Source organism: Primulina tabacum, chromosome 10, assembly GCF_025594145.1.
Source record: "Primulina tabacum isolate GXHZ01 chromosome 10, ASM2559414v2, whole genome shotgun sequence".
Taxonomy (NCBI): Eukaryota; Viridiplantae; Streptophyta; class Magnoliopsida; order Lamiales; family Gesneriaceae; genus Primulina; species Primulina tabacum.
In genome coordinates, this window is record NC_134559.1 from 23,309,364 (window position 1) to 23,325,430 (window position 16,067).

Below are 16,067 nucleotides of genomic sequence, written 5' to 3' on the forward strand. Positions count from 1 at the left end.
ATTCCCAGAAGCGCTATTTCTGTTTGTGCCTCTCTTTGGTCCATTTCTGGTCCCTGGCGGGCGTTTACTGCAGGTTCTCCTTGCCCGCCGTATCAGTTCTTTTACAGGATTTACTGGATGTCGTGGTGGTTCCGGGGAGTATTTTCGGACGATCCTCTTCATTGTTATGATACCTTCGTCAGATTTATACTTCAGATGCTGGACCTTTTTTTGTTCTGGCTGGATTGCGATCTTCATTTTGCCTTTTATCGTCATCGTACAGTGATTTCCTGGCCAGATCTTATTTTGATTGATGGGATTCATACAGTTACCCGGTCTCAGATTAGAGTCGTTTTGACAGATTGGATTCTTCAGGGTGATGGCTCAGATATGAGAGTTTCTTCATGGATTCCGCACTCATCTCCCAGTTATCATTTGGTCTTCTTCGACGCGTTGACTCTTAGCGCTGCTCGTATTTCATTAGTTTCTAGCGCACTTTTTGTCGTAGTCTAGGGTTATTTTTGCTTATGTATTTATGTCCCTAGGCTACTTTGTCTTTATGTTTCTACTGCTTTAGCCTTTTTGAGGAGGTCTTGGTATAGTCCCCCTCCTTTTTAGGTTTTCTTTCTGCTGCTGTTACTTTTTATTTTGTGGATATATACAGGTAGGGGTCTGCCTAATCCCCCCGCATCCGGCGGTGTTTTCCGGAAAAAAAAAAACCCTAAACCGAAAAAACCATTCGCCCCCAAAATTTTTTCTCTCAAGTGAATAGTGCCAAAAAAATCGCCCAAATATCCCCTAAAAATCGCCCCCATGTCGGCGCCGGTTTCCGCCCGGCCACCCGTACGATCAGGTGCGACTCGCCAAGAGGAGGCAGTTGTTCAAATTTCAGGTCCAACGGAGCTCATCTGCCCGGCGAAATCGATGTTCAAAATCCCGGAAATTGCGCAGATTCCGGCGATCGGAATCGCGGCGGCATCCGATGATCGTTTGCCGTCGGTTCATAATTCTGGTGCTCAAGTTTCGTCCCAATCGGAGTTCGTTTGATCCCCCAAATCGGCCGGCGAAGTACCGACGTCACTGTTCCTCGCGAAATCGTCCATTCCAGATCAAATTTCGGCGGCGTCCGGTATGGTATGTTTGATCGGTTCCCGAATCTGTGATCCTCTCTCCAAGGCGCATCTTTTGGTACCTCACCCATCGTCGGATTCATCTCTGGTAGCCGGGAATTTCAGATCTACGAATGAAATCACTGTTCACGCGCAGGTGCCTGAGTTTTTCTTCAATTCAGTCGCCGTCCCTACTCCAAATTTAAATTCCTTTGGCCAGAAGACTTCTCAAGTGATGGGTAAACTTTCCATGCTTCAATTTCAGTAAATTCATCGCGGATCAAAAACGCCCAAATTGGTGGATTTGGTTCGATTCATCGCCGAGTTCACTCTATTCGGGGCCGAATTTGTCTGGTTTTCAGGGTTTGATTGCCGGTTCCCAGGTCCCTGCATGCTCGCCGGCCGTCGGCTATTCTACGGTGGTGGTGGACCTAGTTGACTCGGCCGAGTCACTCGGTCCAATGAAGCGCGTTGACTCGGCAGTTGGCAATTTGTCTTCTACTGTTCCACCGGCTTCGAAGGTTGTTTCTGCGAGATCTGTTCCTCCTACGATCTCTTTTGGGGATATTTTGAGGCGCGACTCTCCTTCTTCTTTGGCCCAGAGTTTTTCAGATGTTGCTAATTCGATGGATGAGGTGCCCGCTCCGACAGATCGTAATGGGATTCCCGATATATTATTTCCGGATCAGGTTATTTCCTCCCTTTCTTCTCCTTTCCGTTATGCTTTAGTAGGACGTATTTTTGGGAACCGGGGCTTGACCCTGAATTCGGACATTTTATCTGCTCTCTCTTGTATTGGTTTGCTGGGCTCCCACACTGTTAAATTTCTTCCTCGTGGGTATATGGTTCTTACTCTTTCATGTGAGGATGATTATTTGAAGTTTTGGGAGAGGCCTGAGATTTCCATTAGGACTGTGGTTATTCGATTTTCTAAATGGACCCCGGAGTTCAAATATGAGGAGGATTCTTCTATCGCTCTGGTTTGGGTTAGATTTCCTGATTTATTTCTTCACCTTTATGATAAGAAAAGCTTGTACCCGATTGCCAAGATTTTAGGTAATCCCGTTAAGGTTGATGAGATTACTGTTGACGGTTCCAGAGGCTCTTTTGCTAGGGTCTGTATTGAGTTGGATGTTCTTCAACCTCTTCAAGAGAAAATTTGGGTGGGCTGGGGTGATCATTTTCAGGTTGTTGAGGTTATTTATGAGAGGGTTCCTCATTTTTGTTGTAATTGTAAGATGCTCGGTCATTCGCTTGATTTTTGTACTAGGAATGGTCAAACTTTTCAGTCTAGGCGGCGTGGTCCTCAGCGTCAGGCTGCTCATGCTCCTCCTTCATCTGATCAGCAGAATCAACGTCCACGTCCTCATGGTAAGGGCATTGTTTCTGACTCCCCAATTCAGGCTCCTAGTGTGCCGTCTCAGGGTGTTAGTTCGGATCAGGCCCCGTCTAGTGATTCTGATGTTCCTGAGCAAGTTGTTAAGCGTCCCTGTCGTCGGCCAGTTGTGAGAAAAGATCCCAATAGGCCTATTTCTACGAAGAATTATTACGAGGTTTTGCAGGATTTGCCTTCTGAGTCAGGTCCTGGTGAGACATCTGGTACTGTGAAACCCCGAACCCACAGGGTCAAGTCACTTCTTAGTAAGCTCACGGTAGAGGGGAATGCTGAGGCAGGTTATCCATTTCGGCCAGCTTCGGCTCGGTCTAGTTCGTCTCAGACCACAGCTACAGTTGATGTAGTGAATTCTTCTGTTACAGCTGTTCCTGCACCTGTGGATGTTCCGGTTCAGGTGGTTGAGCTTGTTCCTGTTGTCCAGGATACGGTGATGGGTACCCCAGTTTCGTCTCCATTGCCTTCATTGGAGTTTGATTCGGCTAGTGTTGGAAGTATGACAGGTGTGGTGCCTTCTTCTACGACGGAGTGTTTGTCTTTACCACTCCCGGGACGTACGCGTTCTCAGCAGCGAAGGTATTACAGACAGAAGGCAGCTCAGGCGAGTTCACCCTACAGGCGACCTCTAGATCCAGGCTGATTTAGTTTTTCCCGCCTTTTTGACGGTATGTGGTGGGCGTTCACTGCAGAGTTCTCTTTGCCCACCCTTTTGTTTTTATTTTGTTTGATGTATTCCGGGACACCCGTTGGTTTGTTTGTTTTTTTGTTCTGCTGTTTTTCGGGTTGTCCTGTTGTAGTATGTCGTTATTTATGTTTCATGTCTTGACTGTATAGACTTTCCGGAGGTCTTGGTCTAGTCCCCTCCGTTAGGTTTTATTTGTGAATAAATAAAATTTTTTTTAAAAAAAAAATTAAAAAAAATCCCTAAACCTAATCCCCTGAAAAAAAAACCCTAAACCCTAAATCAAACCAAAACCATTCGCCTCCAAAAAAAAAATTCTCCCTCGTGAATAGTGACCAAAAAAACCCAAATTTTCGCCTAAAAATCGCCGCCATTACGGACGGCCATTCTCCGTCAGTTCTCCGCCGGTTCGCCGGTTTATCTGTAACGCCTCATCGCGGCGACCAACATACTAAAATTTCAGCTCAATCGGAGGTCATTTGCCCATCCAATTTCATGTTCGAAAATTCGCAATTTCCGGCCAAAAAGTCGTCTCCGGTAAATTCAACTCCGTTTTTGACAAATGATATACCGTTAGAATCGTCTCGCCAAGGCGAACTTACTGTCCAAATTTCATCTTAATCGGAGTTGATTTGCCCCTCCGATTTGCCCGCCAAAGTGTCGACGGCACTGTTCATATGGGAACCGTGTACTCTTTCGTCGATTCCGGCTAGCTCCGGCATCCATTCTTCACTCCAAGCCCCGATCTGGAATCCAGGTTCCAATACGAGTCCAATGGTTCATACCCCGTTGTCCAAATCGTCGCCGTCTACCGGGAATTTCAGATCTACGGTTGTAGCATCTCAAACCCTGACGCCGATTTCTTCAATTGTCGATTACTCCGACGCAGCTTGTCCAAATGTAAATTCCTCTTTACAGTGTGATCTACAGGTCATGGGTAAGACATTGATGCCTTCAATTTCAGATAAGGATTGCGGGATAAAAAACGCTCAAAAATGTGATTTTCAAGCGAGTTCACCGAGTTTATGCCGAGTCGCTCCTGTTTCGGCCGGTTCTGAGACTATGGTGGCCGGTTCCTGCTTCACCTTCTCTTCGCTGGCCATCGGCGGTGGTCTGGTCGTTGACTCGTCGGTGAGCTCGGTCGGCTCACTGAGTCCACTCGGCCGAGTTGAACCGGCAGTCCCTCCTTTGCGTACTACTGTATCGGTTGTTCCAACGGGTGTTACTGACCGTTCTTTGAAAGTTCCTCGTCCTCCTTCAGTCTCTTTTAAGGATATTTTGAGTCGTACGTCTCCGATTTTGCCGAGTCAGAGTTTCGCAGACATAGTTGACTCGATGGAAGAAATGCCCGCTTCGATTGTTCGAGATGGGATTCCGGTATTTTGTTCCCGGATCAGGTTATTTCCTCCCTCTCTGCTTCATTTAAGTTTGCTTTTGTATGGCGTATCTCTGGGAACCGGGGTTTGACTCCCAATTCTGATATATTATCTGCTTTGTCTTGTATTGGTTTGTTGGGTTCTCATACTGTTCGTTTTCTTCCTCGGGGATATATGGTTCTCACCCTTTCCTGTGGGGAGGATTATCTGAGGTTTTGGACTCAGCCTCTTGTTTCGATTCGGTCTGTAGTGATTCGTTTCTCGAAATGGACTCCCGAATTTAAGTTTGAGGCGGATTTTCCTATTGCTCCTGTTTGGGTCAGGTTTATTGATTTCCCCTTGCATCTTTATGCTAAACAGAGCTTGTTTCCTATTGCTAAGATTTTAGGTAATCCAGTTAAGATTGATGAGATTACCGCTGATGGGACTAGAGGATCTTTTGCTAGAGTGTGTGTTGAGATTGACGTTCTTCAGGCTCGTCCGGAGCGTATCTGGGTGGGTTGGGGTGATCATAGTCAGGTTGTGGAGGTGGTCTATGAGCAAGTTCCCCATTATTGTTCTCATTGCCATTTATTGGGCCATTCACTTGATTTTTGCTCTCGTAATAGCAAGTCTTCTTGTCGGCGACAGACCCGACCTCATGGTAAGGGTCTCTCATCGGACTCACCACTTCAGGCTTCTAGTGAGACGCCTCAGGATGTTACTTCTGATCTGCCACCGTTTAGTGATACTGATTTTACTGGGCATGTTTCTAAGCGTCCCCGTCGTCGGCCTGTTGTGAGGAAAGATCCGAATCGACCTATTTCTACGAAGAATTATTATGAGGTCCTGCAGGATTTGCCTACGGATTCTGGTCCTGGTGAGTCTTCGGGTACTGTTAAACCCCGAACCTACAGGGTCAAGTCACTTCTTAATAAGCTCGTAGTAGAAGGGAATGTTGCGGCAGGTTATCCGTTTCGGCCAGCTTCGGCTCGGGCTAGTTCGTCTCAGACCACAGCTACAGTTGATGTAGTGACTTCTTCAGTTACAGCAGTTCCTGCACCTGCGAATGTTCCGATTCCGGTGGTTGAGCTTATTTCTACTGTGCAGGATCCGGTGGTGGGTACCCCGGTTTCGTCTCCATTGCCTTCATTGGAGTTTGCTTCGGCTATGTTGTTAGTATGACAAGTGTGGTGCCTTCTTCTATGGCAGAGTGTTTATCTTTACCGCTCCTGGGACGTACGCGTTCTCAGCAGCGAAGGTATTACATACAGAAGGCAGCTTAGGAGGGTTCACCCTACGGGCGACCTCTCGATCCAGGCTGATTTAGCTTTTTCCGCCTTTTTGGGCGGTTTGTGGTGGGCGTTCACTGTAGAGTTCTCCTTGCCCACCTTTTTGTTTTTATTTTGATTGATATATTCTGGGACAATCGCTGGTTTGTTTGCTTTTTGTTCTTTTGTATTTCGGGTTGTCCTGTTGTAGTATGTCTTTATTTATGTTTGATGTCATGACTGTATAGCCTTTCCGGAGGTCTTGGTCTAGTCCCCCTCTGTTAGGTTTTATTTGTGAATAAATAAATCTTTTAAAAAAAAAAACCCTAAACCACCATTCGCCCTCAAAAAATTTTCTCTGAAAAAAACACACAGTAAAAGCGTGAGAAAAAACACACTACTTTGTCACTATTCACCACCTACTGCCGCCATGCTACCGCCGCCGGATCCCGGCCGGCCACTTGAATCATCTAAACCGCCGTCCTCCGGCGACCGTTCCTTCAAAATCTCAGGTCAATCGGAGTCCGATTGCCCACCCATTTCTCCGATCAAAATCCCGTCGGTTTCTTCCCCTTCGTCGGCGCCGGCAACCGCCGCTCCTCTTGGTGCTGGCCATACATCATTCTCTTCGCCTCAACCTCCTCTTTCATTTCCGACACCTGCGCGCCCGGATAGTTCCCCCGTTCCGGCGTCATCTCCGTTTAAAGCTCCGCAGCTACTGTTCACTGCGCAGCCGTCTGTACATTCGAAGATTCCGGCCGACTCCGGCATCCAATGTTCAATCCAGACCTCGATCTGTGATCCTCTGGTCCAGACGATTCCAATGGCATCTGAATCAGTCCAATCGGAGCTCAGATCTGCCGTGAATTTCAGATCTAAGAACTCGTCGTTGGACACCTCCATGCCGTCATTTTCATCGCCGATTTCAGGCCCTTTTCCGGCTTTTTTCTTCAATTCCTCTTTAGGAGTTGATCGTCCAGTCATGGGTCGAGTATTGCCAGGTTCAATTTCTGGTTTCCGGCCACCGGTCGGAAATCCCTCTTTTCTAGGGCAAAATCGATTTCCTTCTCCTTCTTTGGTGCAATTGACCCCTCTTATGCCCGGTTCTAGTGGATTGAAGACCGGTTCTGTGATCTCCTCGTCGTCGCCGATCTTGGGTACTTCTCCGGTGGTCAACTCGGCGGTCAACTCGGCCGGGTCAACTCAGCGAGTTGACCGAGTTCACCCAACAGTCAACAACATTGGTTCAGCCTCTAAATCTGATCCTCGGGTGCCTAAAACGTTTCCGGTGTCATTTAGGGATGCTCTGTCGCCTACTTCGGCCCGCTCGGGGGAGAATGGTTTTGGAGATGTTGTGAATTCTATGGATGAAATGCCCCCGTCGACTCTTTTGAATGGGAAACCGGGTATTTTATTCCCGGATGAGGTAATGTCTTCTCTTACCGAGCCTTTTAAGTTTTCTTTAGTTGGGAAGGTTTCTGGTAATAGATCCTTAGTCCCAAACTCGGAAATTTCTACGGCTTTTGCTCGTTTGGGATTGAAGCGATCTTTTGATTTGAGGTTCTTGCCTCGGGGTTTTCTGATCCTTTCACTTCATTGTGAGGAGGATTATGCGTTCTTTTGGACGCGTGGGCAGATGATGGTGGGACCTCTCGGGATCCGTTTCTCCAAATGGACCCCAGAATTCAATTTGCAGGAAGAATCTCCCATCGCCCCTGTTTGGGTGCGTCTTCCGGGTTTGCCCATTCACCTGTTTAACAAGAAAAGTTTTTTTGCCCTTGCTAAGATTTTGGGCAACCCGGTGAAAATGGATGAATTTACTGCTGACTCCTCTCTGAGCGCTTTTGCTCGAGTCTGTGTGGAGTTGAATGTGTTGGAACCCCCCGTTAAACAAATTTGGGTGGGATGGGGTGATCATACTCAGGAGATTGATGTTGTTTATGAGAAAATCCATGGGTATTGTTTGAATTGCAAGATGTTGGGTCATTCGACCAATGTTTGTTATTCCCATGGGAAAAATCCAAAACCTGCTCGATCCAAGCCTGTTGATCGAGACTCTCATCAGCCGAAGGCCCCTACTGCTCCGGCACCTCCTGAGGGTGCTCCCCCTGTCATTGTTCCGGAACCACAGCCCCAGCTTCATGTCAATGGCCATGGTCCCCGACGTAGACAGAGACGGAGGCCTGTTCGTCAGGCTCTCCCGAGGGCTCATCCTCTTGCTTCGAACTCTTTTGGAGTTCTTTCCCATTTACAGGAGACAGAGGTAGGCTCTGAGGAGCTTGGATTAGATGTTACTGATCCATCTGTCGGTTTGAGTTCTCATCAGGAGGCCCCTATTTCTGACCGCCTTGAGGTCACGGTGGATGAGGACGATGAGAGTGTTCATTATGTGGATTGCGTGGATGACCTTGGATCTCCACGCCCGGATGTGGTGACTGTGTTTGTCCCCCCGGAGGTTTGTGTTGAAAATCATAGCAGTCACTCGGTCCCATCCTTTCCTACATCCCCTGCTGATGCCACTTCTATGCTGGACGAGTTGATTGCTCGACAGGGACCCCATATTCTCGAGATGATTCCTAGTCACATGTCGGCTGATGATCCTGATCAGGATTTTGATCGACATTCTGTGTCTGGAGTTAGCTGTGGGTCTGAGTGTAGTATTCTGGACACTGACATGTCCAATCCCAGAAAAAGAACTCAGGATGATGGTCGGCGATCGCGTAAAAAGCTATCGGATCCTTCTTCCACCCGTTCCCCATGAATTGCTTAATCTATAATATCCGGGGACTTCGGGGTTTGGAGTCCCAGCAGAGGCTTCATGCCTTTGTGAAGGAGAAAAAGATTAAGGTTTTGGCTGTTTTGGAGCCCATGATTGATCTGGATCCGAGATACATGACTCGTCGTTTGGGGTTTTCTGGAGTCATCTCTAATCTCTCCGATCATATCTGGGTATTTTTTGCTGCTGATGTGAGGGCGGAGTGTGTTTTTGATCATGCTCAGTTCCTTCACATCAGAGTCTTTTCTTCTTTCTTGCCGACAGAGATATTTTGTTCTTTTGTCTATGCTAGATGTGATTATGTTCAGCGTATGGATCTTTGGGCTTCTTTGCTTTTGGTTAAGCCTGTTTTGGGTCCCTGGCTGGTTGGGGGCGACTTTAATGTCGTCAGGGATGCGTCTGAGTGCTTGGGCTCCCGTGGTGGTAGGTTGCTACCCATGGAGGAGTTCAATACTTTTATTCTTGATTCTGGCCTGATCGATGCTGGTTTTGAGGGGTCTTCGTTCACTTGGACGAATAAAGACCATTTGGAAACGGTTGGATAGGGTCTTGGTTTCTGTTGATTGGGGAGATCATTTCAGCTCGATTCGGGTTGAACATCTCGCTCGTACTGTTTCGGATCACTGTCCGCTTTTGGTTACCGCTCCTGTTTTTGCCCGTGGGCCGAGCTCGTTTCGCTTCCAGCGTATGTGGGTTAGGCACCATGGTTTTTTGCAGACTGTGAGGCTTAATTCGAATCTGCCTTGCAGTCTGAGCGGCATGCCTCGGCTTTTTGCCAAGATGAAGCGTCTCAAGTATCACCTCCGGTGGTGGAATCGGGATGTTTTTAGTAACATCTTTGATATACTCACTGAGGCTGAGAGGGATGTTCGTTCAGCTGAGGATGTCTGTGAGGCCGACCCTTCTGACGCGAATTGGATTTTCCTGTCCGATCGAAATGAGGATCAGGCCCGTATCACCGTCATGGAGGCGGATTTTCGGAAACAGAAAGCAGCTTGCCATTGGCTTGAGGATGGTGAGCGGAACACCAGACTCTTCCATAATATGGTGAGGAAAAAGCTCGTGGCGAACAAAATTTTCCGCATATGGGAGAATGGGGTCTGCCTGACGTCTCAGGATTTGATTCAGCAGTCGGGAGCCTTGTTTTTCCATGATCTTCTTACCGGGGAGCCCTCTGCGCTCGATTGCCTTGATTTTTCGGGTTTTTCCTCGGTTATTTCTGCCGTGGAAAATGTTGGTATTGCTGCGATTCCCTCTTTGGAGGAGGTCCGCGCGACCGTCTTCTCCATTCACCCTGATAGCGTTGCTGGCCCTGATGGCTTTTCTTCGGCGTTCTTTCAGCATTGCTGAGAGATTGTCCATTAGGATGTTTTTGGTGCTGTTCTTGATTTTTTCCAGGGTTCTTCTATGCCTCAGGGTTTTTCCGCCACCATGATCACTCTGATTCCCAAAGTTCGAGGGTGCACGCGCTTGGTCGGACTTCCGTCCGATCAGTCTGTGCTTTGTCACGAACAAAATCATCTCGAACCTGTTGTAATCTCGGTTGAGGGATGTGGTGGAGAGACTTGTTTCCCCGAATCAGAGTGGTTTCGTTCCGGGTCGGATGATCTCTGATAATATTCTCCTTGCCCAGGAGCTCACTCACAACATTACTCTCCCCACTCGTGGTGGTAATGTCATCTTGAAGTTGGATATGGCCAAGGCCTATGATAGGGTCCAGTGGCATTTCCTATTTGATGCTTTGAGACATTTTGGTTTTTCAGAGCGTGTTGTGGCTTTGGTCTCGGCCTGTATTTCCCATTGTCATTTCTCTGTGAACATCAATGCCTCTCTATCGGGGTTTTTTGGTTCCACCAGAGGCCTCCGGCAGGGTGATCCATTGTCTCCCCTTCTCTTCATTTTGGGGGCGGAGTATCTTTCTCGTGGCCTTGACCGCCTCTACCTGCAGCATCCTGCGCTTAGGTATCGTTCTGATTGTGATATTTTGATTTCCCACCTGGCTTACGCTGATGATGTCATTATTTTTGCCAGTGGTGGGTCTCGTGGTATGCAGCGCCTTGTAGATTTTCTGCATCACTACGAGAACTGTTCAGGGCAGCGTGTGAATGCTGCCAAGAGCTCTTTGATTTTGCCTCCGAGGTGCTCTGGGCACCTCCGCTCCCGGCTTTTGCGCATCACCGGGTTCTCCGAGGGTCATCTGCCCCTCAAGTACCTCGGAGTTCCCCTTAATCGGGGTAATCGCACATGCTCCCTTTTTGTAGGAAGTTAGAGGGTTGGGAGATTCGGACCCTCTCTCCGGGTAGCCGAATAACCCTGATACGTAGCGTGCTCCTCTCCATGCCGATTTATCTATTTCAGGTGGTTCAGCCACCTCTAGCTGTCATAGAGAAGCTTGAGCGGGCCTTCAACGCCTTCCTCTGGGGGTCGAGACCCTTGGAAAGGAAGTGGCACTGGGCCCGGTGGTCCCAGGCTTGCCTCCCCGTGCTTGAGGGGGGCCTTGGATTCCGCAGATTGAAAGATCTCGTGGAATGTTTTTCTATAAAATTATGGTTCAGATTTTGGCAGGGCTTCTCTCTATGGTCGAGATTCCTTTTCTGGAAGTATTCCCGGCTGGATGCTCCTGCCTGTGTCCCCGCCCGTGGTTCTATATCCCCCATTTGGCGTCGTCTCCTTAGGATCCGCCCTCGTGCGGAGCCTGGCATTCGCTGGCGCATTGGTCTCGGAGATGTATCCTTTTGGAATGACACTTGGCTTGGGGATGCTCCCTTGTCCTCCCAGTGTGTGGTCCGCGGGGTTCGTGATGTCCAGATATCTCATTTTTTGTCTGAGGGATTCTGGGATTTTGATCGCCTTTGTGCGGTAGTTGATCCTTCGGTTGCCGAGGAGATCGTTTTGATTCCTGTTCTTTCGGGAGAGCCCGATCTGGCACACTGGATCCATAGCTCTGTTGGTGCTTTTTCAGCGAGATCTGCTTGGGAGCTAATCCGTCAGCGTGCTTCTTCTTCTGATCTCATCCGCCCGTGTTGGGGGAGCTGGTTGAGGCCTACCATGTCGTTCTTCCTCTGGAGATTCTGGCATCAGTGGCTCCCAGTTCATGAGGTACTCCAGCGCCGGGGTTTTGCGTTAGCTTCGAAATGTCAGTGTTGTGATATGTACGAGGCATTCACACACATATTCCTTCGCAGCCCGGTAGCTCGGTCTGTTTGGCGTTTCTTTGACGCCGTTTTTAGGGTCCGTATTCCTGACACTGAGAATTTCTGTTTGTTCCTAAGTGCGTGGAAAAGAGACTTGGTCTGGTCCCAGGGGGGCCATGTGCGGGAGTTTCTCTCCTGCATCGTTCTGTTGTTCCTCTGGACTGCGTGGAACGATGCTAAGCACCGTCATCTTCCCATCTCTGGGGAGACGGTGAAGTACCAGATTTTGTCTTACCTGCGTCTCGCCCACTCTGCGTGTACTGTCAAGCCCAGACATTGGCTGGGTGTGTTTCATGTGGCGAGATCGATGGGTATTTCGGTTGCTCTCCACATATTACATAGGACGGCGATTGTTCGCTGGCTGCGACCGCCATCCGGGTGCTTCAAGCTTTATGTGGATGGGAGCTCGTATGATATATCTGGGTACTCTGCTGCTGGTGGCGTTGTTCGGGATGATTCCGGGAGGGTTGTGCTCTCATTCAGTGAGTTCATTGGAGCTGGGTCTTCTCTCCGGGCTGAGCTTTGGGCGGTTTGGAGGGGTCTTCTCCTTTGTTCCGATCATTCTTTTTTCCCTCTTTGGATCGAGCTTGATTCTCTGACTTCTATTCAGCTCATTCGTTCCCGTCGATGTTGCTGGGGTCTTGATCACATTGTATCCAGGATTCTGGGCCTTTTGAGGGGGCGGTCTGTTCATATTTCGCATATATTTCGAGAGGGTAATTCGTTGGCAGATGCGTTGGCGGCGAGGGCCCATACCCTTAGGCACTTTACCTTAGAGTTAGATCCTTCCCTCTCTAGGCACATTTCCATATTTGCTCGCTCGGATACCTCCGGGCTTCCCTACCTGAGATATAGATGTTCTTAGCTGTTTGCAGCCCTTCCCTTCACCTGGATCCATTTCTTCGGTCTTTATATATGTATATGTATATTTTTTCTTTGCAGGTACTGTTATTCAGGGGGTTTCTCTTTTTCCCCGTTTTGCTCGTCTGGTGTGAGCTGGCTCAGACACTCGCACACTACATGTTTGGTCTCCTCGGGATTGGGTGGGCTCTTGCACTCACCCCATTGGTGCTTTTCTTTGGTCCTCTCATATTCCCTGGAGGGCATCTATGTCAGGATTTCACATACATATTTCTACATACTGGTTTCGCACTTTGGCCGAATGTTAATGGTCGCTCTGGATGACATATTTCAGTGCTTTTATTGGCCAGAGCTCCATTCATGTTGGGCTTTACAGGATCTTTATTTTTGCGGTGTGTGTTTGTTCCCCGGGACGCAACATCCTCGCAGCTTGTTGCTTCAGGGTTCTATTCACATTAGGGCTTTTGACTTGGGCTGGATCGCGGTCTCTATTTTGTATTTTGACTGCATTTGCACAGTGGCTTTCCAGCCGGACAGTATTTTGTTCATGGGTTCTTGTACAGTTGGCAGACTCATGATTTTGACAGATTGGACTTACCAGGGTGATGGCTACTCTAGTCAGTTACCCTATCAGATTAGTTTCATTTTGACAGATTGGATTTACCAGGGTGATGGCTATGGGATGAGAGTTTCTGATTGGCTTCTGTTTTCATCTCGTAGTCATCATTTTGTCTTCCTCAGCAAGTGGGATCATTAGCGCTACTTGTCTTTGTTTAAGTTTTTGGCGCTCATTAGTAGTATTCTAGGGTTAGTTTTGCTTTTGTATTTATTTCACTAGATTGCTTTGTTTTTACGTTTCTACTGCTTTAGCCTTTTTGAGGAGGTTTGGTCCTTTCCACCTCATCTTTTAGGTTTTTATTCTGTATTTGTTACTGTTTATTTTGTGGATATATACAGGTAGGGGTCTGCCTAACCCCCCCGCATCCGGCGGTGTTTTTTGGGAAGAAAAAAAAAAAAACCTAAACCCTAAACCCTAAACCCCTAACCCGAAACCCCGAAACCCGAAACCCGAAACCACTTGGACGAATAAGACCATTTGGAAGCGATTGGACAGGGTCTTGGTTTCTGTTGATTGGGGAGATCATTTCAGCTCCATTCGGGTTGAACATCTCGCTCGTACTGTCTCGGATCACTGTCCGCTTTTGGTTACCGCTCCTGTTTTTGCCCGTGGGCCGAGCTCTTTTCGCTTCCAGCGTATGTGGGTTAGGCACCATGGTTTTTTGCAGACTGTGAGGCTTAATTGGAATCTGCCTTGCAGTCTGAGCATCATGCCTCGGCTTTTTGCCAAGATGAAGCGTCTCAAGCATCACCTCAGGTGGTGGAATCGGGATGTTTTTGGTAACATCTTTGATAGACTCATTGAGGCTGAGAGGGCTGTTCTTTCAGCTGAGGATGTCTGTGAGGCCGACCTTCTGACGCGAATTGGACTTCCCTGTCCGATCGCAATGAGGATCTGGCCCGTATCATCGCCATGGAGGCGGATTTTTGGAAACAGAAAGCGGCTTGCCATTGACTTAAGGATGGTGAGCGGAACACCAGACTCTTCCATAATATGGTGAGGAAAAAGCACGTGGCGAATAAAATTTTCCGCATATGGGAGAATGGGGTCTGCCTGACGTCTCAGGATTTGATTCAACACTCGGGAGCCTTGTTTTTTCAGAATCTTCTAACCGGGGAGCCCTCTGCGCTCGATTGCCCTGATTTTTCGAGTTTTCCCTCGGTTATCTCTGCCGTGGAGAATGATGGTATTGCTGCGATTCCCTTTTTGGAGGAGGTCCGCGCGATCGTTTTCTCCATTCACCCTGATAGCGTTGCTGGCCCTGATGGATTTTCTTCGGCGTTCTTTCAGCATTGCTGGGAGATTGTCCATCAGGATGTTTTTTGTGCCGTTCTTGATTTTTTCCAGGGTCCTCCTATGCCTCAGGGTTTTACCGCCACCTTGATCACTCTTATTCCCAAAGTCCAGGGTGCACGCTCTTGGTCAGACTTCCGTCCGATCAGTCTGTGCAATGTCACGAATAAGATCATCTCGAAGCTGTTGTACTCTCGGTTGAGGGATGTGGTGGAGAGACCTGTTTCCCCGAATCAGAGTGGCTTCATTCCGGGTCGGATGATCTCTGATAATATTCTCCTTGCCCAGGGGCTCACTCACAGCATTTCTCTCCCCACTCGTGGTGGTAATGTCATCTTGAAGTTGGATATGGCCAAGGCCTATGATAGGGTCCAGTGACATTTCCTATTTGATGCTTTGAGACATTTTGGTTTTTCAGAGCGTGTTGTGGCTTTGGTCTCGGCCTGTATTTCCCATTGTCATTTCTCTGTGAACATCAATGCCTCTCTATCGGGGTTTTTTGGTTCCACCAGAGGCCTCCGGCAGGGTGATCCATTGTCTCCCCTTCTCTTCATTTTGGGGGCGGAGTATCTTTCTCGTGGCCTTGACCGCCTCTACCTGCAGCATCATGCGCTTAGGTATCGTTCTGATTGTGATATTTTGATTTCCCACCTGGCTTACGCTGATGATGTCATTATTTTTGCCAGTGGTGGGTCTCGTGGTATGCAGCGCCTTGTAGATTTTCTGCATCACTACGAGAACTGTTCAGGGCAGCGTGTGAATGCTGCCAAGAGCTCTTTGATTTTGCCTCCGAGGTGCTCTGGGCACCTCTACTCCCGGCTTTTGCGCATCACCGGGTTCGCCGAGGGTCATCTGCCCCTCAAGTACCTCGGAGTTCCCCTTTATCGGGGTAATCGCACATGCTCCCTTTTTGGGCCCCTCCTACAGTCTGTTCGTAGGAAGTTAGAGGGTTGGGAGATTCGGACCCTCTCTCCGGGTAGCCGCATGACCCTGATACGTAGTGTGCTCTTCTCCATGCCGATTTATCTGTTTCAGGTGGTTCAGCCACCTCTTACTGTCATGGAGAGGCTGGAGCTTGCCTTCAATGCCTTCCTCTGGGGGTTGAGACCCTTGGAAAGGAAGTAGCACTAGGCCCGGTGGTCCCGGGCTTGCCTCCCCGTGCTAGAAAGGGGCCTTGGATTCCGCATATTGAAAGATCTCGTGGAATGTTTTTCTATAAAATTGTGGTTCAGATTTCGGCAGGGCTCCTCTCTATGGGCGAGATTCCTTTTTCGTAAGTATTGCCGGTTGGATGCTCCTGCCTGTGTCCCCGCCCGTGGTTCTATATCCCCCATTTGGCGTCGTCTCCTTAGGATCCGCCCTCGTGCGGAGCCTGGCATTCGCTGGCGCATTGGTCTTGGAGACGTATCCTTTTGGGATGACACTTGGTTCGGGGACGTTCCCTTGTCCACCCGGTGTGTGGCCGTGATGTCCGGGTATCTCAGTTTTTGTCTGAGGGGTCCTGGGATTTTGATCGCCTTTGTGCGGTAGTTGCT

The 16,067-nt window shown here is 48.7% G+C and overlaps 1 protein-coding gene across 1 annotated transcript; it reads left to right on the forward strand.

The window, feature by feature from the left end:
• The first annotated feature begins 1,948 nt into the window (after positions 1-1,948).
• Positions 1,949-3,136, forward strand: LOC142505427 (uncharacterized). Its single transcript, XM_075618412.1, has 2 exons — positions 1,949-2,074; positions 2,188-3,136. Exons 1-2 carry the CDS (start codon positions 2,043-2,045, stop codon positions 3,119-3,121), a joined length of 966 nt encoding a protein of 321 aa, XP_075474527.1. The 5' UTR covers positions 1,949-2,042; the 3' UTR covers positions 3,122-3,136.
• Positions 3,137-16,067: the final 12,931 nt, after the last annotated feature.

What these genes read in the sequence shown, in the direction of transcription:
- LOC142505427 (XM_075618412.1), top strand. Translation starts at nt 2,043, where the DNA reads ATGAGGAGGATTCTTCTATCGCTCTGGTTTGG. An exon ending in CTTCTATCGCTCTGGTTTGG is followed by an intron (nt 2,075 to 2,187) that starts GTTAGATTTCCT and finishes TGACGGTTCCAG; the next exon opens with AGGCTCTTTTGCTAGGGTCT.